The following is a 25,205-nucleotide window of genomic DNA, read 5'->3' as shown; positions in this document are numbered from 1 at the left end:
TTGTAGCTATCGAGTTGATTGCGATCACATTTGATTCGATTTCGAGGGTGTCGGCGGCAGCTCAGGTGTGAGGCCGTGCTGCAAAGGAAATGTGATTTCCCAAATACACAACAGATTCGCCCCGTTTGGGCCAACATGTGCCAATGCCTAATTCAATTACAGAAAACCAACAAAACTCATTTCACTCATGCATTCCATGTTCCATTTACAAATAGATGTTATTTAGATTCATCGAAATTTCCATGAAAGATGTGAACTGTAACTGTGTTGGACGAATATATAAAATTAAACAGATGTAAATAACATGGCAAAATATTGATATATCTTAGAAATTGCAACACTATAGGGTTCATACAGAATATGATGTTGCTGCAATGAAATATACTTGTTATGTTGTATACTTTATATTTGCGGTATATTATTTTATATTCTATTAATTTATTTTATTTATTTTTAATTTTTTTTTTTTATTAACTAATATAATAATTAATATATAACATATATTATTGATAATTAATATATATTTTTTTTATTTTTAGTTATTTTGTGTATTTCTATTGGTGTTTATTTACTAATGTTATCAATAATAATAATGTGTAATAAATTAAGAACAATACATTTTTCTATTGCAAGTGGAAAATATTAGTAGGCTATTTATGTTTTCATGCAATATACGCTATAAAGCTGCAAGACAATAAGATCAAACATCTTGAATTAATTAATAAAAAAATTAACTTTAGTCTCTTAAGTAGGCCCTATTACAGTTCCTCTGCAAGTAGATTTTTTTTTTTTTTTTTTTTTATTATCAAAATTTATACAATAATATTTAAAATAAATTTTGGCATGTCTTAATGTTAACACTACTAGGCTATAAGATTCTTTCTTTTCTTTGCCTATGCTTAATAAAATGTGCTTGAATTTCAATGGGACACTGACTTTAAGATCTGCCTATAAACTCGTGGAGCCCTAACACCTAAGACAGATATACCATATATTAATATGGTACGATAGATATGATGACAACACTAGAAGCTTTACATTATATCATATTGAACTATATCTTGTGATATTCACAAGCTTAAACTCATCTTTCCTTAAAAATTATCTAAATTCTAAAATCAAATTTACTGATCAGAGCACGAGTTAATAAGGTCACTCAAGAACAGCGGACTCTGAGCTAATTTGCTAAGCTATTGATTATGAATGACTAAACGACTCTCAGCTTCATGAACACGAATGGTTAATGCTTGACTAAGTAATCAAACGAGCGAGGGGGATTTGCAGTTACATAAATACCAGTAAGCACAGGCTGTTATCATTAGATAAGGGCAATACTGTTTTCGACTACATTTGGTGCCATCAAATGGAATTAATTAAGATTTGTTCTGCAATGGAATTTAAAAAAAAAATAACTCAACTCAATTTAGAGCTGCAAATTGCACAAGAAATTCCAATTTTGATTTATAATATTTGCAGTTTAAGATACACTAAACACAGGTGACAGCCATTTGAGTAGAGGAAGCATCAAATCATACAACCAGCAAGCAGACACCAGCATACACACACATGCATGCATCTCATACATACATATGCATATCACATGGCTCCAGCTCCATTACAGTGGGTGTTACATATTGAGACCCACTACAAGTTCGAGTCAGAGTCCGAGTCCGACTCCAAGTCCACGTCCTCAGTCGATATCAGTGAATATTCGCTCCAGTATTTTGACAGAATGGCAACAAAAAAGAAAGCTGCTCACCCTCTCGTCCTGCCCTTCGTCTCTTCAGTACGGAACGGACTCTTTGGCATGATGTGGCACAAAGTGCAGCCAACTCCCTTGGCTTATTATGCCACTTGCTGTCGTTGTCGTTGTTGTTGTTGCTGTTGTTGGCGTTGTTAATAACAAGCGATAATAATCAACTTCCGTGCTGAAGGCGCTTGTGTATGCGCGAGCGACAGACGGAGAAGGAAAGCAAGAGCGAGACAGCGAGAGAAAGAGGAAGTGAGCAAAAAACGTTGCATACCTCAAGGCGCCAGCGGGCAGTAGAACATTTATTCCGAGCACACATACAGAGAGTGAGAGAGAGAGAGAGAGTGAGATAGAGAGAGGGAGTAAGAACAGTGTATGCAAATTTTGATGAAAATGATTTTTGAAAAATATCGAAGTTGCATCGCGATAAAAACGAAATATATCACGTGCTAATTAATGTGTGTATGCGTATGTATGTGTGGGTGAGTGTGTGTGCGTGTCTGTGTTTGTTGCAAATTGAAAATGTATGCAATGAGTTGTACTCAATTGAAGATTTGGGGCATTCGCTTGAGGCAAGAGTGCGTGTGCGGTTCGTTTGTCCCATTTGTGGAGCAGTTTGTGTTTTTTTCTTTCCTTTTTTGCTGCTGCTGCTGCTGCTGCATAGCCTCAAGCGCGTTAATACAAACACGCCTCAATCTGACCTTGGGTGCTTTGTCTGCTAAATGACAACATCAGCAGTGGCAGCAACAATAACAACAACAACAGCAACAGCAACAGTTTCAGCATTTTCTCTGGCAGTCACAATACTTGAGCACACACAATTTGCACATCATTTAGCAGCTGATTATACAAATTGTACGGCATATAGCTGAGCTCTCGACTTTGCATGCTCGAAGCAATAAGCATAATATACGAGCGGCCGACCCACGGTCCGTGCGATATACAAAATTCCATGAGCTGCGCTTATTATAAGCCATAAATTTTGACCAAAAAGGAAAATATTTGAATAAGCCAGAGAGCTGCGTGTGGTTTGGCCAGTCGGCTCATATAAATGAATGGAAAGAGCGACTGAATTTATTTTTGCCAAAATTGAAGCGAATTTCTTTAAGTAAGATAAGGCTTATATTTATTTTTAACTATCAAAAATAATTTTTATTTAATATATAAAGTAATATTATTAATATTTATTATTATTTTATTATTATTTTATTCTTATTATCACTTTAAATATTATATTTTTTTATAAGATGTTACATAGAATAATATTTACAGATAAAACCATAAATAGGAATAAAATAAAAAAAAAAAAAAAAAAAAAAAACATAAAAGGCTTCATTAATTATTTAATTAATAGACTTGACTCTTCAGTCTTTGATTTTTCCCAAAATGAATTCATTTTGATGCTTCCTGCTGTGAGTTGCCGAAGAAGCAAATATAGTTTGACTTACTCATTCCCAAATAAAAATTTCAAATTAAGAATTTTAAATACTAAAATTACTTTTTGTTATGTCCTCAAAATTATTCTGTTGCTGTCATTCTTACTTTAATTCAATATGTTCATCAGATTCAATAGATATATCTACCAATCGTTTACAGCTAATTAGTTAATTATAAGTCACTTTCAGTATATCCACGGATAATTATAGGCTTTCACTTCAGTTCGCTCACTCGCTATCTATAGATAGAACCATTGCATGTGAAACGGCTTCAAAGCAGAAGCCGAAATAAACACTTGGCTGGCATTAAAGTCAACTTTCTACTCGTAGGCCGCTGCCGACAGAAACAATTTTAAAATGACATTTCATTAAAATTCTTAGTGTTGTCGTATAACATTTTCGTTATTTTTTTGTTCGTGCCTGTGTTTTGTATTGATTTTCACCTGCAATTGAAAGCAAAGTTTCTCCTGCGTGTCTTTTGTCCTTTGTTCACACTGCATGTCCTGAGGCCTGAGGTCTCTGCTGGCTGCCCTGAAAACTCGACTACAGAAGCTACGCTAGGGCAAGCCAAGGCAACGGCCAAGAGACCACACTAAAAATGTCTACTAAATAGGCCTAGCAATATTATTAATAATTTAGAGCATGCGGCCCATGTCAGTTTAGTTGCATGGACAGGTGGGCTGGCAGGCAGGTGAGTCAGCCGGGGTAGCCGTAGCCAGACTGATGCCTGGCACATGCTAATACCCTCGCTATTAGCTGGAAGTATTGGCCATGTAAATCCCATTTGCCGAAGCCCTAGCAGGGCTCCGTGTGTCGCCTGCGAATCTGTTTGTTCAGCTAATTGGCATTGCGGCTCTCTTTTCCATTTTTTTTTATTCATGTAACTGGAAATTAAACTTAATTCGAGGCAAATTGTCAATGTACAAAGTACAGGAAGAGCCTGTTCGAGCTGTTGCATAATACATTTCTCTGATTGAACATTCGCATGCCATAAATGTAGATTCGAATTCAAGCTCCACATTGAAATGGCATATTTATTTATTTAGTCACATAGATTTCTGTTTCGGACATTTGTTAGCTTGTTAAAAATGTGGCCCAAATGGAGAAATTACTGAATTTTTGTTTTTGTTTTTGCTTTGCAATAGACTTCTGTCTAAATGAATCGTTGATTGAGTGAATGAGCAGACACTCGTCTTAAGCCATTGCTTATATGACAAACGATATTATGAGCAGATACATTTACAATAAATTGAATCTGTAACCAAAAAGTCGGATGTGCAATTAAAAATGATTTAATTAAAATGCATCTGAAGTCACGTAATTTTTAATAAATACAATTGTATATTTGAGAACTTTGGAATTTTATATACTAAACAAGTTTTATATTTCACCTTTCTGAAAGTTTGGCCCGTACTAAGATAAAAAAAAATTATAATTTTAGTTATTATTATATAAAATATGATATATTTTGTATTTCAAAAAAAAAAAAAAAAAAAAAAAAAATAGTTGTGAATTGATATTAACTATATTTATATTTTAATAATTCTATAAATTTATTTTAATAAAAATAAAATAGATAAAAATGTAAATATTTTATTTAATTATTTATTTATTTATTTTTTATTTTATTTTATTTTATTTTATTTTATTATTATTATTATTATTATTATTATTTTTTTTTTTTTTTTTTTTATTAAGTTTGTATTTTTAATTAACAAGCTTATTAAAAATTGCACCTTAAAGTCATTTCTTAGTCCTCAATTTAAAAACTCAGTTTATATATTAATATAAGAGGAAGACAACTGAACAGACAGACAGTTGAAGTAGTCGTGATATAAACGTTCCTTCTCTCCCTCTCTGCCTTACTCACTCCATATCCGTATGCTCTCTCTTTCTATGCATGATCATTTTGATGCTTGTATGTAAGCTTAGTAACTGATTTACTCAACTGTTGATTCAATTTGTTTTTGATCGGACGAAGAGCTCTTTCACTCAAACTGCTTCCGACTTAGCTTCAATGACACTCAACATACTGTTTTGAGTGGCATTCGTGCAATGCTGTGTATATATTTGACTCTAAACAGCCGAAGATCAACTCACTCTTACTCAGTGCAAGTCTTCATTCACTTTGCTCATTAATCGACTGCAGATCGCATCAACTGGCAATGCCATCAAAATGAGCCATCAAAACTTCTACTCGAATATTAGAATGCTATCTGTGCTATCTCGGAAAATTGAACGTGATTAAGTGCTATGCTCCTATGCAACGGCATCCAATTACAGCTGCATTGCGTCAGAACTATATCTATATACATATATATATGGCCAACATGTCACATGCACTCAGCTGCCTGCCTAAGAGCAGGTAATAGAAACGGCGAATGCAACTATAAAGCGCAACTATTTCCAGGCTCAGACGAAAGTCGACTTCTATATAGAGTGCTGTACGATTTTATGCTTTATTTACGATCCACACGATACAGCTAGGCAGCCCACACACACACACACACACACAAGCACATATGGACGATGCGGCACAAACGAAACATTTCATTTCCGTTCCATAAACAGTTTGGGCCCCTGGCTAAGGCAGAGGCCAAATGAAATGAGCAGAGGCAACAGGAACAACAAGGGGGAGGCCATCGAGGTCGAGCAACATGCAACACCTTCGCCAGATAGTTGCACAGCTCGGAGTTAATTTCAAACAGCTGCTCGCCTATACAATTTACCGAGGCCGAGCACGCAAAACTCTTTTACAGCTGGCAGCCTCAAGTCCTCGACCAGAGCTGATAGCCGGCATATATTATAGTTAGGAGTTGGCAGGAGAATAACTGGGAATCGGCATGCGGAAGGCGTATAGCGGAAGGCGGAAAGCGGGCAACGGGTACCAATGGGCGCTTTAAACTTGAAACTTTTTAATTTAGCGCATTTTCGACGGCATATTACGATTGTTTACCCAGTCAGCAGGCCAGTTTGGCCCAGCCTAGCCCAGTAGGCTCTGGTCTGCCTAGTCTTTGCCTGTGCCTTTGTTTTGGCGAGTTTCGATTCTATTTTCAAGTACTTGCTGTTGAACTTTTCGCTGTTTGCACGCATAAATAACAACAGCAAAACCGAAACTTTATGCCAATAGAGGCGCGCTAATGACTGCCAATTATCAGGTCGGAAATGTTTATTGAGAGCAGTCCAACAGCCCAACCGGAAGCCTAGGTCACTGAGCCTCGCTCAACCCCCCACGCCAGCCTCTGCCAGAGTTCAAGTTTACATTTTCGCATTCCATTCAGTTACAGCTGTGAACAACGCCAATTGACTAAACATGTGAACTGTGCTCCTGTTTTAAATAAAATCGAATAACACGAACAACTACGAAATGTTCATCAAATACATCAACAGACGTGCATCGGCCAATGCCTGGGCATATTCAATACACACTTTGGTGATTCTCTTGCTCTTGTGTCAGATATGCGATACGCAGAGAGTCGATGTGCCGGCCGAAGTAATTGGTAAGTAATTATCATTTAATAATAGTAATTAAATATCTAAAAAAAAAATCAGAAATATTATAAAATAAGCTTCCATAAAAATATAAAAACTATCTCTATTCTTTTATTTTTGAAAAACCTTTATATAAAATATTTAAATACCTCCATAATAAAACTATAAGCATACAAATGCTAAAGCTAAAAAAAAAATAAAAAATAATAATATATAATTAAATAAAATACGAGAAAATTTTAAAAATATACATATAAACATATATTATTTTTAAAAAAGATAATCATGAATACAATATACATTATATATACATTATATTTGAAAAAAAAGTTTAAATGTAAAATTAATTGAAAGATTCATATTTTATATAGAAAAAAAGATATAAAATGATAAATTATTTAAAAAAAAAATACTATATAAATAAACAATTAAACACTTGTTCTTTTCTAACAACATTTTTCTGTCAATATTTTACGATACAGTCAGTCAATATAAATAATTTTAAATTTATTTACTTAGTATAACATATTTTTATAAAAGTGTAAATATTTTTTATATTTTGTAAATAAATTTTTTGAGCTTTGTTCTTAAAATGACAAAATATAACAAAATAACAATTCAAACTGTTGAAAGTAAAATTGATTTAATTCTATTATTAAAAATTCACAGCAAAACACAATTCAATAGTTAAACAAGCGAGTATAATCCTCCAATAAAATGCAACAATTAATACCGAAATAAATATTCAAAATTCATTCTTTCAATTGCCGATTAACGCACACTTTCTATATTATACATACATATATCAAATTAGTATAGGTGATATCAAACCAAAATGAAATGAATCCCATTATAATAGGCTTTGTAAGGCGCGTTCAATTGTCATTTGTGTATTTATTTTTTTCGATTTGCTCACTTTATTATATGGCAATTAACATTGATTCGTTGAGATTATTAATATGACAAAATGAATCCTCTGCTCTATTACAGTCGATCCCAAATTCAGCTATCCCATTGCGAATGTGACAGCGCCGGTGGGACGTGACGCCTTCCTCACGTGCGTCGTGCAGGACCTGGGACCGTATAAGGTACGAAACAGCTCCATCAAATCACAGATAACCCCCAATGCGTACATATATAAATATATATATACCAATTCATAGCGCCCTCGGCTTCTGCCCTCTCAGCTCAATTACACACTCAATAAGCAGCCACAAAAACCCAACCGTTCGCATTAATATTCATTAGCATTTTAGCTACAGCCAGACGGCCGTCGTATAATCTCAAAGACCAAATCTCGACACCCGGACACCGACACCGACTCCGACACGGACACGGACTCGGACGTGAACAGCCCAATTGAAGGGAATGGAAATGAAAGTGAAAATACAAAAGCAAACAAAAAGAAAACAAAACATAAATACAAATATGCAGAGCTTAGCAATAACAAAAGCGAAAATCACATAAAAAGTAATTGAAATATGAATGCGAATGTGTTGAGAAGCGGAGCGGGGAGGGAGTCCAACTCGAGCACTGCTCTAAGGGGGGTTCAAGGTAATGATGGTTGCTTAGGGGTTCGACTCATGCTTCATCATTTCACCTGTCTCGCTCTCCATATCTGTGTCTCTCACTCTCTCTCTCTCTCTCTCTCTGGCTGGGAATTGTGTGATGTCTCAAAAGCCAGTGCTACAAAGCCAAAGGTAAAGCAGCACTGAAGCGCAAAGCTTTGTTCTATCAGCAGCAGCAGCAACAACAATAACAACAACAACAATGTATAGCTCCCCTAATCCGACAACAACACCTCCAGCCACATGCACAATTAAGCGTTATGCTGCTTAAAGATAATTGAGCAGGCACTTGGGTATAATTACTTATTTTATGATGACAGTATTTCGGTTATTTTCTAGACCCGAAAGTTAAATTCCATGCTCAATAATTCAGTAGCCATCGATATGTTTATATGTATGTATGTGTATATATATATTCGTATATATCTTTGTCAACTGAAATTGAAATCGAAATTAACTAAAATGACTTGACGTGTTAACATGTTCGCTCAGCTGAGCCCTCAAATTGTTTTCCGACTTCCGACACATTTACACATGCAAAGCCCTGTCTCTGTGTGTGTGTGCGTCTCTGAAAGGGTTATGGAATTTCTGGGAACCTGTGAACCTGACTGCCTATTAAATGTCCAATGTGTATGTGTATATACCAAGGCTCAGATTGCATGCTGCGTGCTTTATCGCATAATAATTTACCCGCGTAATTGTACAATTACAAGCGTATGGGTGTGCATGTGTGTGCGTGTGTGTGTGTGTGTGTGTGCGTGACAAACTCAAGCAGCTAGTTAATATGACTCTTAAATATTTTGATATAGTTCTTGGAATAGAATTTCACGTAATTGTGGTGCAGTGCATGCCCATGATTTAATAGAGCTAGAGGAACGTAAATTAGACAATTAATTGACGGTATATGGAGTATTTTTAAACGCAATAAATTTAAATACATATATTTAGAATATTATAAAATAGGAGTACGAATATTGCTAAGAAAAGATATCTATTAGAGTCTCTATAATATGGCTTATAATTTATAATTTTAGAAAAGGAAGAGTAACGGAACATAGCTTTAGTTTATTTAATATTTATTTTAATTGATTTAAAAAGAAGAGCGTTTGAGTTAAACACATAATTCTAAAAAAAAAAAAAATTGTTTTTGAATTTTAAATAAAGTATAATTAAATTTAATTTGTATTTTAAAGATTTTAAGAAAAACAAAGCAAATAAACTATTTCCAATGGCTTTTTTTTTAAGTCTTGAAAGAGGAAATCTATTTTCTTAAACCGTCAATGAATAAGATTCGGTTCGAAATCCACTAATATCTATTAAATTGAATTTTTTTGTTATTTATTTATTTATTTTATTTTTCATAGAAATTTCTTGCAACTCTCAATATGTTTTCATGTTTAAAGTATTATTTTCCATCTAAATATTTATAAATTTATATTATATAAACAGAAAAATGTTTCTTTATGTTTTTTATGTTTTCTATGTTAAAAATATAATACCAAATACTTTTAAAAATTATAATTATTATGCTTATATATGCAGTTTAAAATAATTTGAATGTATATTTTGACTATCATTATATTTATTTAATAATAATTTTTTTAATCAATATAATAATTTAATATATAATTTAATTTTTGAATTCTTAAATTTTATTTTAATATCCAAAACAATATACATATCTAACTGTGATTCCATTTTATAGGCGACCCCTCGAAACTCTGCTCTATGCCATATTATTATATAGAATATCCAGTGGCATATACATATATATGAAATATAATGTCTTTGCATATAGACCAAACTTGCCCCAAACTCTTCATTTAAGTAATATTCAACTGTCTATTAAACGCCCACTGATATGAAGGGATTCTGTTGTTCTTCCCACACAGGTGGCGTGGCTGCGTGTCGATACGCAAACGATTTTGACGATACAGAATCATGTAATAACCAAAAATCAACGGATTGGCATTGCCAACTCGGAGCACAAGACTTGGACGATGCGCATCAGGGATATCAAGGAGTCCGACAGGGGCTGGTAGGTGTCAGGCTGGCTACCGAATTAAGCAGCTTAATAAATTGCGTGCGATATTTATAGGTATATGTGCCAAATAAATACGGATCCGATGAAAAGCCAAATGGGCTACCTGGACGTTGTTGGTAAGTGAGCAGAAGAAGATATTTCCAGAAAAAAAATGCAAAAAAAAAGCAAACACTTTTGCCTTTTCCATTTCGTTTGGCAAACAATCATACGCCTCGTTGCCAGGGCGGTGCGCTATTGTTCGCACTCGGTTTTCCACGAATAAAAACTACGATAAAAAATATAAATAAACATTTATATGTATACGTATATATTCATATATACGAGTGCAGCAACGGTGCCAACAAAACGTTTCCGCGAGAACGAAGCGGACTTCGGTGCATGGTTTATGAAATTTCGCTGGCTAATGCCTACGTGCGCCCGTACCGCCCCCTTACCCCTCGGTTTCTGGCTCAGCTCCCCTGTTTAAACATGTTTAACCGTCCACTGAACCGCAGAAATTGTTGATTTTGAATTAAAACGGCGCCCGGTCAAAATGCGGAGCCAAGAAATGCGTCCGGCGTACGAAATGGCAGCTGCTGCAACAGCTCCAACTGCTGCGAGCTGGCTGTCCATTTGTGGTCCTCAAATGCATCCCCTCTATACTACCTGTACTCAACCCATCTAGAACAAGCCACGCTGGCTAAATACCTTTCGCTGGCAAATCTAAATCAACGCGCTAAATATTTTAGAGCCGCCACGGAGCCCCTAGCCTTGCGCTCTGCGCTCTGCGCCAAACACGAAAAACTATAATCAACTGTGTGTATTTGCAGTGGATAATCAGCGCACCACAGCAACAGGAAAAGGAACGAGCACCGTTCGATAGGGGTCAGCGGTGGTGCGGGCTGGCGCGGACTGTTGGCGCTGATGATTTTCGTGACCAAGTGCAGTTAAACAGCCGACGACAAACGGACGGCAACGGCCGCACCGCGTGCCAGCTACGTCCGTTTGAATGCCGTTTCCCACACACAGCAACAGACATGTATTCCTACACTCACACACATACACACACCGACACTCGTCATATAAAAGCCATTCGACTCTCTGGTTGGCATTTAAGCCGATGAGCGCGCTGCAGCTCGCACATTTTTCCACACAATAATTTTTGCTTATTAAACAAACATTTAAAATGACAATTGAAAATCAAGCAGGAGCATTGCAATCGGGTGTTAACAACTGCATGATACTCATTCACGGCCCTAACGCTGGCAAATCAGTAAAAGATTTGCATAGCACATTAATCGTTTCATTTTGTTTTATTTTAAAAAATCTATTTCCAATACCAATTCGCTAACAGATTTACGCTCATGCAGACAGACAAATACACGTTCAATCGGACAGACAGACTGAAAGCATAGAAGTCATTTCCCTTTTGCATATGAGTATAACGAATACGAACGTTGCAGTCGTACGTGACTGACTTCACAATACTCGTTCACTTACTTTGACTCCATATTCCATAATTCCCATACGCATTCTTTACAGAGATTTTGGGAAACACGTACTAAAGGAAACTATAAATAAAATTGTTTTACATAGCTTACTTCTTTCATTTTTTTCCTGAAAAGAGAAAAGAAAAATTATTTTATATTTTGATAAAATTATTATATCTTCCACAGACTTTCGTATGATTTTTAATATTATTTAAAAAACTTAAAAAATTAAAGGAAAATTGTTAATATTCCCAAAAATAAGAAATATAAAATATAAAAAATATAAAACATAAAATATTAAATATTACATAAAATATAAAATGTAAAATATAAAATATAAAATATAAAATATAAAATATAAAATATAAAATATAAAATGTAAAATGTAAAATATAAAATATAAAATATAAAATATAAAATATAAAATATAAAATATAAAATATAAAATATAAAATATAAAATATAAAATATAAAATATAAAATATAAAATATAAATATAAAAATAAATATAAAATATAAAATATGAAATATAAAATAAAATATAAATAAATGTAAAATGTAAAATATAAAATATAAAATATAAAATATAAAAAATAATATATCAATAAATGTTGGCTCCTTGATTTATTAAGAGAACTTGTACAATTTTTTGTTAATCATTAATTAATTTATGCATATATACTTATGATACTATAAAGTACTTCAAGCATTGCACATTATTTCGTTTTTATTCCCCACTCCTCCCTCAGTCACATGCTCAATGACTCCAGTCGAAATTCGTACAAATTGGTTTTCTGTAGCAGCATTGATTAATATGTAAAATATATTATATTATTTTCGACTTTCTGGTGCTTCAGGCATTGCATTTTCCTTTATATTCTCCACCTTAGAGTCTCCTACCCCTTGTATGTTCGTTGCAATCGCTTGTCCGTGCGACTGTTGCCTTACGTTGCTCAAAGCAAGTCCTATTGAATTCTGATCCCTGGTCATTTAAGCCCTCGGTCTACCCCTTGCTCCACCTCTAACCTTGGCCACTTAATGACCGTTCAGTGGTTAGCGCAGTGCCGAGTGCACAGTTGGATACGTCAGAGCTGTATACTCTCTCCCTGTCTTTCTGTCTCTCTCTTGCTGTCTCTCTGTTGCTCCCTTTTTTGCCCGTAGAACAAGCTGTTTGTCAACACCAGCACATTTTTTGGTCATTTACTGACCACATAATTGCGGCATATTATATCCCTATACAACAGGCGCCTATTCCCCCTTGCACCCACTGCCTGCCCTGCCCAGCGCTCTCCAGCCGTGCCTTCATTGTTCATTTGGCTTGTTCCAAAGCACCCTCTCTCCCCCCTTTCCCCTCTTGGTATTTCAACGGCATTATTACGTTTTCCTGGTTCATAGGTTTTCCGCTGAGGTCGCAAACATTGCCCGCTGTGGTCGTGGTCATATTACGTGTATATTTAATTTTTTTGCTTCTCTTTTTTTTTTGCTGTTTCTCTACGTTTTTTTGTGTGTGAAAAGTTTGTCCTTTTGAACAAAGGCGCAGACAAGGATGCATTTGTGCCGTAGCAAGGATATCTTTTGGGACGCATGAATATGAATCAGATTGCCAGCTGAGTGAAAAATGAGTGCAAATTATTTAAATGCAATATAAAGAAAACATTTTTAAATACAATACGAATGCAGCTCATATTATATATGTTTCTCTCTCTCTCTCTCTCTCCGTCTCTCTCTGTCTCTTTTCATGTATAATGCAATGGCATTCTTCTTCTTTTTTTATATATTTGTTATAAACATTATCTGCAACGTCGACCGTCTGGCGGCCTCGATTGGAATGCCAAACCCGCTTGCTGCTGCTGCTGCTGCTGTTGCTGCTGCTGCAGTACCGCCGGATATCCTAGATTATCCTACAAGCACGGACATGGTCGTACGGGAGGGCAGCAACGTGACGCTCAAATGCGCTGCTACCGGTTCACCAGAGCCGACAATTACATGGCGACGTGAAAGTGGAGTGCCCATTGAGTTGGCCAACGGCGAGGAGGGTAAGTCAGCAAAGGGGCAAAGTTTTTGGGTTTGGAATATCGTCATGGTCATATGCATGCATGACTCTCTCTCGCTCTCTCTCTCTACACCCACAGTTGTATAATTATATATATACGTCTGTGCGTGTGTGGGTGTGTGTGTATGTGTGAGTGGTAAGTACTTTCTGCTGTTGCGCTGCCATCGACTGCCGACTGCCGAATGCCGGCTGTGCTGCATGAGGCTCGCCCGCCAACATTTTGGAGTACTTTTACACAAAAAGGTAGCCAACGGCTGGGTTATGGCCCAGCAGACAAGTGCACAACAGGCAGGCGCAGGCACAGGCACCGTGGCTACGGGGCTACGTGGCCAAACCACCTGAGCACCTGTTCCCGGCCTGTTTGCAAACCTGCATATTTTCGCGAACGCCGATGTGTTGGTGTCGACGCGTAGCCGGCCCCCAGCTTATGCCGATGATGACGTTTGACGGCTGCACTGACAGAATTAGCGAGTGGCCAGCGGATCGAGCCTACACATGTTCTAACCATCGCTATTCTAATTGGCCTCGAATGGGTCTCGTGTTTCCAAATTTAAGAACTCAATTGCTTGTCGATGATTTGATTTGGCGCAATTTAGTTGTTATGCAGCCCAGTAAACCCTATGATGGTAGCTTGACTATACTCAAATTATTTAAAATTGACAATAATTTAGTGAATATACGAGTGGTCTTTATGTATTTATAAAGAAGTTCTAGAGAACTATGTGAAAGCTCCTGACTATGTTCAGAAATAAACGCATTAAATATCCAATATCCAATCCTTAATATATGTAGATTCTATGAATCTCACATGGGGTTAAAAAGACAGGAACAAATATAAGCATTCCAATATGAGTAAATGAGAATACTCTGAATATAATAATATAATACTCATATATAATATAATGTTTATGTATTAGAAAAACAAATAAATAAAATAAAATAAAAAACAATAATTTAATTTCATGTATTAAATTCAATTTCATGCATTAATTTTAGTCGCTTTACCTTATAATATATTGTTGAATATACTCATAAATACCTGTATGAATACACTTATTAATATACTCATGTATTCGCTCATTAATAATAGCAAACTTATACATTTCAGATAGACACTAAAAAAATAATTAAAAAAATAAATTATTTCTGAATTAACTTTCAACTGAAAAGAAAAATTTAAAGAATATATTTTCATAGATATTTTATATTCATGATGATATAAATCAGATATAAATGTTTGACTATAACATTTCTAAGCAAATACGTCTGAATCCAAGCGAACTCATAGAAATTCTTCTCGTTTTACTCTTGCAATATTCACAGCACTCATTCTTAGGTCTCTTGTTATTCACAGACTATCAGACATGAATAAACATGCTTAGCATTTGCATCTTGATGCTCTTTCATCTGCTGTGGCTCTGTGAATGCATTCCTGCTTCAATTAGCTGGCAAGCATCAACTAAGCTCTCTTAAGCTGCTTACTCATTAGGGACTATTAATTTCGCTCAGTGTAGTCCATTGCATGAGCTATGCCACATAAACAGGTCGAGCCCCATCAAAGTCCCACACGAAAAGCCGATATCAAAGGTTCCATAGCACCAAAAAAAAAAGTGTAGAGCCACGGAATGCAAAAACAAAGAAGTACAAAACAAAAAAACGAGAAGTGGTCAAAAAATCAGCATTAATAGAACAAAAGTTGGCAAAATGACCTTTTCACCGGAGCTTAAATGTCTGCTACCCTATAGAGGGCTTTTCAGTTGTGCCATTGAAGTGCCCCCCGTATGCATTTTATAATCTGCTCTAAATGATTGTGTGTTGATGTTTATCCATTATACATGTATGTATGTATGTGTATATAGGAGCGGATGGCTTGCAGAAGGGTGTTTGAAAATTGAAAATTATGTTAGTTGAATTTGTATGAATTCAATTAATTCGTATAATAATAACTAAATATAATATTACACTTTAAAAAGGTAGAAAATTTATTATTATCGGCTTACATATATTAAATTAAGTTACTTAATAAAAGAGGATCACAAATAAATAAACAACAGATATATAAAAAATAGAAACGATATTTGATTTATATAAATATAAATGTATATATTTATACTACATAATTTTTCCTATTATATTATTAAAGAAAATAATTTCAGCCTTCAGCTGTTTATGCAAATTTAAAGCGTATTTTGAGTGCGGTTTTTGTTTAAAGCAATAACGAAGTTCTTTTTGTTTTCAAAATGCCTGCATCGTTTGCGCGGTAAAAGTTTCGTTTTTCATTTGAAATTTGATTATTTGGTTTGGTTGCTCAAATGAAATCGTGGCGCCCGACTGTAGTTTTTCCAATTTTGTATATTTTTTTATGCTGTTTTAGCGTGGCGCTACGCTGCTGTTCATTTCAACAAAATTACACGTTTTTTCGTGGCTATTACGTTTAATGACCGCACAAAATGTGTGGCTAATAAGCAACGGGACGGCTCTATGGCCACATTAAAGCCGAACGCCAGACGTCGACCTGTGACCTGAGTGAAATCAATAAATGAAATATCAGCTTATTAGCCGTAGGAGTATATACCGCTATCCGCTGCCCACCTCATGCATAACTATATCAAGCGCAAACTAGCCAGCACTTCCGTTTCCGTTGCACCCAAACACACACACAGACACACACACAAGCAAAAAGATAGAGGACATCATAACCATATCATGATCATGATGCACTTGCAGTCTGGGCTGCTACCGGCTTAGCCAACCAACTACTATGCAATTTATATAATAAAAACCGAGTTCGACTATCAAAACAGGATATTTGCGTAAAGCTTGCAGCCAGCCCATCTAATTCCCCCACGCCCAGCCTCGTCCTTTGTGCAGGCCACTTCGCAATCGGGGTGCCCAGCATCATAAAAGTCGCTAAAAGTTTGCGCTTTTGTGTGCAACTTTTGTTGTGCAAATTCAACTGAATGGCCAACTACTAGTTGGGCGTACCCCGAATGCATGAAAGAGCTTAGCTAAATGTAATAACTATCATTACATGGCTAAACAGTTTCTATAGCTACACACAGCAGACACATTTCCAGTTACAGCTGCTGTAATTGCATGGAAAGGATTATTAGCGACAAGACAAATTTGACTCATAACTGGCCAAGCACTGCTTGGAATCATGAAATCAATTTTTTATTTGGATAATTTAATGGGTATATAATATTGTAATATTTGTTATTTTTATAGATCTTATATTACCTTTTTCATTTATTTTTATTTTATATTTTTTTTAAATATATATATGTAACCAGATTAATTCGCAGAGTCAAAAATAAAATGAATAATTCGCTGAAAATTTTATAAGTTTTCCTTAAACTTAAATGAAAATTATTATTGTATTGTATAATATGTATGTATATACTTAACAACAATTTATTCATTTAAAAAATCAGAAGTAAATTTAAAGTAGTCTACATTCAGTATTTCTATATTTTTATATATCAAAATTATATTATTAGAGCTGATGCGAGAAACAAACAGTTGTAGCCTGCATAAGTAAAGAGAGAGAGAGAGAGCGCGAGAGAGAGAGAGAGAGAGCGAGTATAACGAATCAATCGAAAATGGAATGAAACTACATAATATTAATTACGATTCCATTGCTTTCGCATGTTTCCTATAAATAGTGGCCAGCATTGAGGGCACTGATCTGATCATACCTCAAGTGAAGCGTCAGCATATGGGCGCCTATCTGTGCATTGCATCGAATGGAGTGCCGCCCTCAGTGAGCAAGAGGATAACTCTCGTTGTGCATTGTAAGTATATAAACTAGAAGTAGTAGACTAAAAAACTAATGAACAAGTTGTATATAGTCTAAATGATCTATTATTTCATTTCAGTTCCTCCCATGATCACTGTGCAGAATCAATTGATTGGCGCCGTGGAGGGCAAGGGCGTTACACTGGAATGCCAGTCGGAGGCCTATCCCAAGTCAATCAACTACTGGACACGGGAACGCGGAGAAATTGTGCCACCAGGTAAATGAGAGATATGAACCCAAAATATATTAAAATACCAAAAATATTCCGTTTAGAGCTGTGACATTTTTTCTGGATTTATGAAAACAAAAAATTTCTAAATTAATTTTGTATACATTAAATTCGATTTATTAATGTCATTGATTCCAACAATGCCTCGACAGCCTTTCCTATAATTAAAGTCAACCAAGTCATGTGTATTTGAAATACCAAATACGAACTATAGTTTTCAGCTATTTTCCAGCTCTCGACCAGCTGCTGACATTTTACTGTCAAATATGCTAATGAAAATTATCATTAAGCAATTCATAATCCGCGACAAACGCATTAACAGGCGACAGTCCATTCATGTAACTGTAACTGTAACTGTAACTGTAACTGTCTGTGTCTGCTGTAGAGTCCCTACGGATAACGCCCCCTAACCGGCTAATGCTAACCCAAACCGAATTACCAGCTGATGACCGCTGAGTGCAGAGCTCGCGCGAAAAAACTTTTTAATTAGCTGATTTAGTAATACGAGTGCGAATTACATTTGAAACCGACCCACACACATAGAGCCCGGATAGGGGACTCCCAGCCAAACCAGACCTAATGACGTTTGCCAGCCACACTTCAGCGGTTTCTCTGTCTGGGACATGTGTGTCTGTCCGCTGAAGCTGAGCGCCGGCAACAGCAGCGTCGAGAAGAGCAATTTATGACTTGTTGTACCTTGGATGCATTTTAGAACGGGTATATAGGGTATCTTGGAGAATACCAGAATAATTCCGGTGGAATTCAAATTAGATATTTGTTATACAATTTTTTAAACGTATGCCAAAATTTGTATACCCAGAAACCATTAAAAATGGGAAGTCCATTATTATTATTAAATCATTGTTTCATATATATATTTAAGGATTTAATGGAACATTTCAAAATTAAGTCCTAGGTAACTAGGGGGAAATCTATTTACTCTCTGGGCTATAGTACTAAGTGCAGTCAAAAGATCTGCCACTTCTAGCACTAAAATCAGGAAAAGCCAGGAGAGACATCAATATCTCGAAGACATACTGAGCAGACTCTTAGACTTTAAATCCTTTAAATATCCCCTTTAACCATCTCTGACATTTTTTGATTCCAAAGCCTCTCTTCCCTTAATATAAGTTTTTGCTAGCCTTTATATTTCATAGTCTTATAAAATATATTGATTTAATTTCAGTCCAACAGCAATACCCCAAGCCGCAAATATTTATTAAAAATTTATAAAAACTATTTTTTTGCTTAATTGATAGAAAATATATATATATTTATTTTTCTTCCCTCTTATTCCGTCCACTGTATCTCCCAGTCAGTCATTGCCTTCCAGCGTATTCTCAATTGTCTCATTTAACATTTACCATTTTGCCATAAATGTAAATAAATAAATTTCATTTGCACTTTGTTTCTGGCCTATCTCTTAACTGCCAAGACCGACGCCCCCTCCACCCCCTTATCAACCAGCTTATTGCCATTCATGAAGTTCATGCATTAATTTTCCAGTCCAGCTCTGCTGTCAACGACACTTTGCACACTTTACCTACTTTTCGGGCAGTGCGCGTGACATGCTCTTAATTATTGTATTTCATAACGCAAAATTTCAATTACATTTAATTAGTTGATTATTGTTTCCTGAATTATGCAAACGATTTTTGCAGGCGGCAAATATTCGGCAAATGTGACAGAAATCGCCGCCTATCGCAGCTCCATGAAACTGCACATCAATCCCCTCTCACAGGCCGAGTTCGGAGCGTATCGCTGCGTGGCCAAGAACTCGCTGGGCGACACAGATGGCACCATCAAGCTGTACAGTGAGTAGCAATCGAATGCCTTGTTTATAATGCAGTTACGTTAGAGACGCGCATGAATCTCCCATAGGAATTCCACCAAACGCCGTCAACTATGTGGAGAACTTTGAGGCGAGACACAAAGGTGAGTGAAATGATCGAGGGATGGTTGCAAGAGAGAGTGAGAAGAACAAGTTTTAGCTTTTCAGCTATACAAAATATTAAAAAGAAAGGATTCTTTCTTGTTATTTACCTAAGCAAAAATATATAAGTTATTAACAAGTTGAATCTCGTTCATATAGAGACGATGAATTAATGACAATATTAAACAATATCCTAGGGCTTAAATGAATTAATATTTGTTGGGCTCTAGGAATTTTTAATGAAATTGTAAAAAAAAAAAAAAAGAAAAAAAGAAAACATTATAAAAGACTACAGATTTAATCCTTGAACATAAATACATTCAGATTTTATTTTCAATCACATATAGAACGGAAATACAGTACCAAATTAGTCACATGCTATAGCTCTAGCTCCCTAATTTCCTAGAACCATGCAGCTCTAGCTCTGTAGCCTCAACGATTCCAACCAAGCCAGATCTCAACACAAGCGCAGACCTCGTGGTCTTGTAGAAGCCAAAGCATAGCTGAGTTCAAGGGTGAAAGATGGCGCGAGAAAAGCGAGATTTAATAGCCACTCGGCATAAATTTAAGATGAGCGGCAAATATTTCACTTTGCATGGCTGGAATCACACACACAGACACAGACACACACACACACACACACAGAGGTAGAGAAAGGAAAATAGAAACAAACCTGGTAGCTGGAAGCAGAAAAGCATAAATAATTCATTTGGCATGCAAATCCGTTTCAAATCGTCAACGCCACAGAAGCAGGCAAAGAGAGACTGTAACTGGATTTTTTTTTTTTTTTTTGGGTGGGGCCAGCAAGAAATGCAAATCGAAATTGGGAATGGAAAAGCAACAAACTTTGCCGCGAGTCTACAAGTTTTTTTTTTTTTATAAATATGCATTAAGTACAGATACTTTTGAAAGCCGTCATAAAAATGAACTAAAACGCAATTCCAATAATTCACTTCACCCACACTAATAAAAAAAAACTAGGAAAAAAGCGCACGAAAAGCTCCGAAATGTATCATTCGTCCAGGGCGCAGGAGCACAGCGGCGAGGACTCTGAGAATCCCGGTAAGCGAAAAGGTAAGCCAAGTCAATGTGCTCATCTCATGGGCTTCCCTGGGTGTGGGTGCGACTGTGGCTGTGGCTGTGGTTGTGGCTGTCTCTGTCCGTATGTGTGTGTGTGTGTGTGTGCATCGCACCGATTAGGGTTACGGGCCATATTTCAAGCATTTATGCTCCACTGGCCACGCCCACACTGGCAAACAATCCACAGGCCCCTGCCCTGCCCTGCCCTGCCTTTGCCCTTGCCCCAGCCAGCTGCGGCTTAACAGGCCACTTGAGACGGCACAAAATGCCATAAAAAAAAGTAACTCAGGGACATTGTGAGCTGTTTAACAGATTTTCACACTAATTTGCAAGCCGCACGACCAGCAATAAAAAAAAAATATCGAAATCAAACCACCAAATTTAAGGCAGTGGGAAAAGGTTGTGCAAATAAGTGGAAGAGAGAGAGAGCGGGAGAGAAAATGCTGCACAGGTAAAACTTTTGCCCTGCATAATTGTATATCAATAAACACGCTCGGCTTGGCTTTGGGGCAATTTAATGATTTGTAAATACTTGGCCACAATCAAATAAATTCTATTGTGGGCCAACTGAAGGCAGTTAAATGTGGCTTAAGTGCTTCAAGTCTTTGCTCTACTTCTGCCCCCCCTGCACGTCGTCAGTCTACATTTCTATTTCGCTATTTTTATAGCCTAATTGAGCCAAGTTGAATGTTGAATGGCGAAAGTTGAGAAGCTAAATTAAATGTGAATTCATTTTACGTTAAGGTGCGGCCTGGAGATGTTCGCTGCAAGCCGAAGGCCAATTTTTGGGTTTGTCAAGTCTGTCTGATTGTCTGATGAATGAATGTACATCAAGGCAGCAAAGTGTTGGCATATGTCAGTTGACGTAGTCATGAAATCACAAAATCACCGCCCAGCTAATCACTTGAACGCAGCCAGCCACCCACGGAACATCACTCGACAAGCTTAGCCAATTTCCGCTGTTAACCCGGCAGGGCCATTAACGTTTCTCCACTCTTTCACATGAACCGCACCGCCCCGCCCCGCCCCGCTCACGCCTTCAATTGCCAGCCGATTTGAGTCTCAGTGCCGAGGGTATTGACAACATGTATGGAGCATCGGCAGCTGTGTCCCAACACCCCAGACACACTGGACGGACGCTGAGCTGGCTGTGCCCCGCGCTGCTCTTGCTGCTGCGCTTGATGTGGCGGCAAGCGCTGACATTGACGAGGCAACTGCGAAAAACTCAACTGGCATTGTTGCCACAAACACTGACACATGTTTGACACCGACGCGAATCGCTAACAGAGATTAGGCAGCAGCAGCAGCAGTCGAAGCAGGATGAGCCGGAGCTGAAGCTGAAGCTGGAACTGGATTTGGAGCTGCGATGATGCGATGCTTGGCTTGATTGAGTTTGTCAATTGGCCAAAAGCTGATGCCCTGATTTATGGCGCGTGGCTTGGTTAAAGTTAAAGTTGATATACACATATATCAATAAAAAAATATACATATAAGAGTTGTAGCTAATATAAACATATATATATATTAAGTCAACCAGGCTTCCTAACTCCCCATACGCGTGCATGTTTAAGCTGTTGAATCTTAGCTTAAGTTTAGCCTAAACTGAGCAGAATGTAATATACACGAAATAAATAATCTATACATAATATATAAACTTAATATAGAATATGGCACATGTACATAAACGTACAGCAAAAGCGATTGTCGAGTTAAGAGTTCGTTTGTATTGTAAATTCATAAAGAGACTGTATGTGTGCAAAGTAACATTAAAATGCGGCTAAACTGAATGCAAAACCCAAAGTATTCAAATCAACTAACCTCTAGGGCAACCCTCGGAGCGGGCTGAGCAGAATATCACATGCAATTCAATACAAATACAAATAATCAAGCTAAAATAGCAACAAGTTGTCATGGCACACGCTGTGAAATATCTTGGAAAAAAAGAAACTCTCTATATATATATTATATAATATATCTACTTAGTACTACAGCCCGTTGGGACAGTCAATATTTGGTTAATTGCATTTAGTTCTTCTCTTCAGCTTCCCGGCTCAACATCCGTTCCATTTAAAAAATTAAAATTACAAAAATAAAGAAATGAAGAATAACAAAAGCAAATATACCGCATACATATCATTTATAGTTAAAAAAAAAAGCATATATAAATATATAACGCGCTAGTTATTTGTTCGGCAAACAATTAAATATTTCAATTATAAATACAGTCTTTAATAAACAAATAACTCAGTTGATATTGTAAAATACGTAGTATAAAAAAAATCACAAGCGAAAATCTCTTTAAACGAAAAATTGTAGCACAGCTTAAATGAATTAAAATTTAACCAATTAATAAATATATATAAAAATATGTATTTATTACAAAGCAAAGAAATGAGAAAAAAAAAACTGTTATATAAAAAGCAAATAAATTGAGTTGAGCAAATATATATACATATATTTAAATATCTATATATGGTAAAGCTACTCCAATGTATATGTAAATTTAAGCAACACATGTAAATGGCAAATCGACAGGAATATTTATAAAATAAACAACAAGAAATAAACTTTAAAGAGTTAAGCGAAACATGTGTGTTTTTTTTTTTCTTTTTTATTTTGTTTGCAATGTATTTGCGTTTCATACCAGCCAAAAATACTTAGTTATTTTGAACTACTTACAAAACGGATGGCAGCTGGCTTGATTTGCCCGCGCAGTCCATCAAAATGCCAACGCGGGCGCATAAATTTGAAATATATCCCTAGTCTAGTGCTAAAAAATCAAATTAAAACAAGCAACAAATGCGAAATAAAACCAAAATTCATTCATTAGGAACGCTTTAAGTGCAGTGCAGCACGCAAAAACAAAACATGGCCAAAAAAAAAACTGGGGAAAAATGTGATGAAAAAAAGCTTTTCAGGCTCGCAGCTAATAAAAACTCGAGCACTTTCGGTATGTGCGTGGGTGTGTGTGTGTGTGTGTGTGTGTGTGTGTGTGTGTGGGTGTGTGTGTATTACGAGTAGTTTTTATTACATTTGTTTCCAGGAATTTTCAAACATGCCAAAACAGCTGCAACCACAACCCACCTTAACCAACTGAGCGGGTTACGTTCAATGTTTTTGTTTACCCGGCGAAGCCAACGCGTTTTTACTGCATTTTCATGGAGTGTGTATGTCTGTGTGTGTGTGTGTCTGTGTGTGTGTAGAGTATTATGAGCCATGTATATTGTGTGCAAATATCTGTCAGTTATTTTTACCTTTTACACACATGTGAGTGAGTATATGCATATATGTAATACATATAAATCTCAAGGTTAAAATGTTGTAAATATGCATCATAGACGCATGCATGGCTTACTAAAGCCATTTTCCAGCAGGGAATATCGTATAGCCAGTACATATAGCTCGTACCCGACTGACCCGCATATAATGTACATTTTAATAATGTCAAACTACAGTGGGGCATTAAGCCTTGTTTCCTGATTGCCGAGCGCAACAGCAACCACAACAACAACAGCGACAACAACAACTACAGCAGCAAAAAATTACTCAAAGAGATCGATTTTTATTTTTGGTCGATGAAAAGTTGAGGTATCAAGCGATTTAAAAAGTGAAAAAGAACAAATTAAGCTCAGATATGTAATTACTAGCAGCGAGCCCTGCATTTGAGCGTAGTCTACCAATTTATTTGCATTACAATTTTTATTTCACATACGTGCGATAAATATCACATAATAATGCGATAAATAAATATAATAATAATATGGATTTCCCTAAGCGTATAGGACAGGCAGAAAGAAAACAATTTTTAAAGTCAATTGAAAAAGCTGTAGTTAAAATATTATATATATAAATATTATATATATAATAATTTATATTTATATACATTAAAATATATATTTTATTTGTTAAGCTCTATTTCCTTTGAACAATTTTAAGGAAACGTATACAGTTTTATTATTAACATTTATTTTTAACAGAGATAATTTTTTAAACTTAGTTATAACTTTTCTGTTATTAATTATAAATTTTGCATAAAAATATTATAATTTTAAAAACAAATTATTTTTTAAATTCATTTTTAAATGGAATAAATCTGTATAAAAGATAATAATTTAAATAAGGCAAATAAAAAAATTACGAAAAGACTGTATAATTCATAAAATAAATACTGTTGCTATTAAAATAACTTTTCTATATTTATTTCAATGGTTTATTTTTATTGGCAATTTTATAGTGTTAAGCAAACTAAAAAAAATATATATATGTTTATATAAAACTAATGATAATAACAAATGTTTTTGATATTTCAAACTCAATTAAAACTATGGGAAATTTGGTCGAAAACTCGATTT

The 25,205-nt window shown here is 35.7% G+C and overlaps 1 protein-coding gene across 2 annotated transcripts; it reads left to right on the top strand.

Moving 5' to 3' along the window:
* The first annotated feature begins 6,467 nt into the window (after positions 1 to 6,467).
* DIP-eta (Dpr-interacting protein eta) lies at positions 6,468 to 23,440 on the top strand. Of its 2 annotated transcripts, none has more exons than XM_030387077.2 (11): positions 6,468 to 6,686; positions 7,669 to 7,766; positions 10,139 to 10,284; positions 10,345 to 10,406; positions 13,637 to 13,795; positions 17,478 to 17,606; positions 17,691 to 17,828; positions 19,502 to 19,654; positions 19,722 to 19,775; positions 20,755 to 20,835; positions 21,904 to 23,440. In XM_030387077.2, the coding sequence occupies exons 1-11, from the start codon at positions 6,554 to 6,556 to the stop codon at positions 22,116 to 22,118; spliced, it is 1,368 nt and encodes a 455-aa protein (XP_030242937.1). In that variant the 5' UTR covers positions 6,468 to 6,553; the 3' UTR covers positions 22,119 to 23,440. The 2 variants fall into 2 exon arrangements, with proteins under 2 accessions (XP_030242937.1, XP_030242936.1); XM_030387076.2 differs by having other exon boundaries at positions 20,755 to 20,847.
* Positions 23,441 to 25,205: the final 1,765 nt, after the last annotated feature.

The sequence above is a fragment of the Drosophila navojoa genome, chromosome 3 (genome assembly GCF_054131105.1).
Source record: "Drosophila navojoa isolate 15081-1374.11 chromosome 3, UAZ_NAV_1.0, whole genome shotgun sequence".
Lineage (NCBI taxonomy): Eukaryota > Metazoa > Arthropoda > Insecta > Diptera > Drosophilidae > Drosophila > Drosophila navojoa.
Note: the sequence above shows the minus strand (reverse complement) of the source record. Positions and strands in the feature narration are given on the sequence as shown.

Bases quoted from the DNA above. Each gene is read 5' to 3' on its own strand.
- DIP-eta (XM_030387076.2), top strand. From the start codon at position 6,554: ATGTTCATCAAATACATCAACAGACGTGCATCGGCCAATGCCTGGGCA. The intron at 7,767-10,138 runs GTACGAAACAGC...CTTCCCACACAG, and splicing joins AGGACCTGGGACCGTATAAG to GTGGCGTGGCTGCGTGTCGA. The intron at 17,829-19,501 runs GTAAATGAGAGA...CGATTTTTGCAG, and splicing joins CGGAGAAATTGTGCCACCAG to GCGGCAAATATTCGGCAAAT.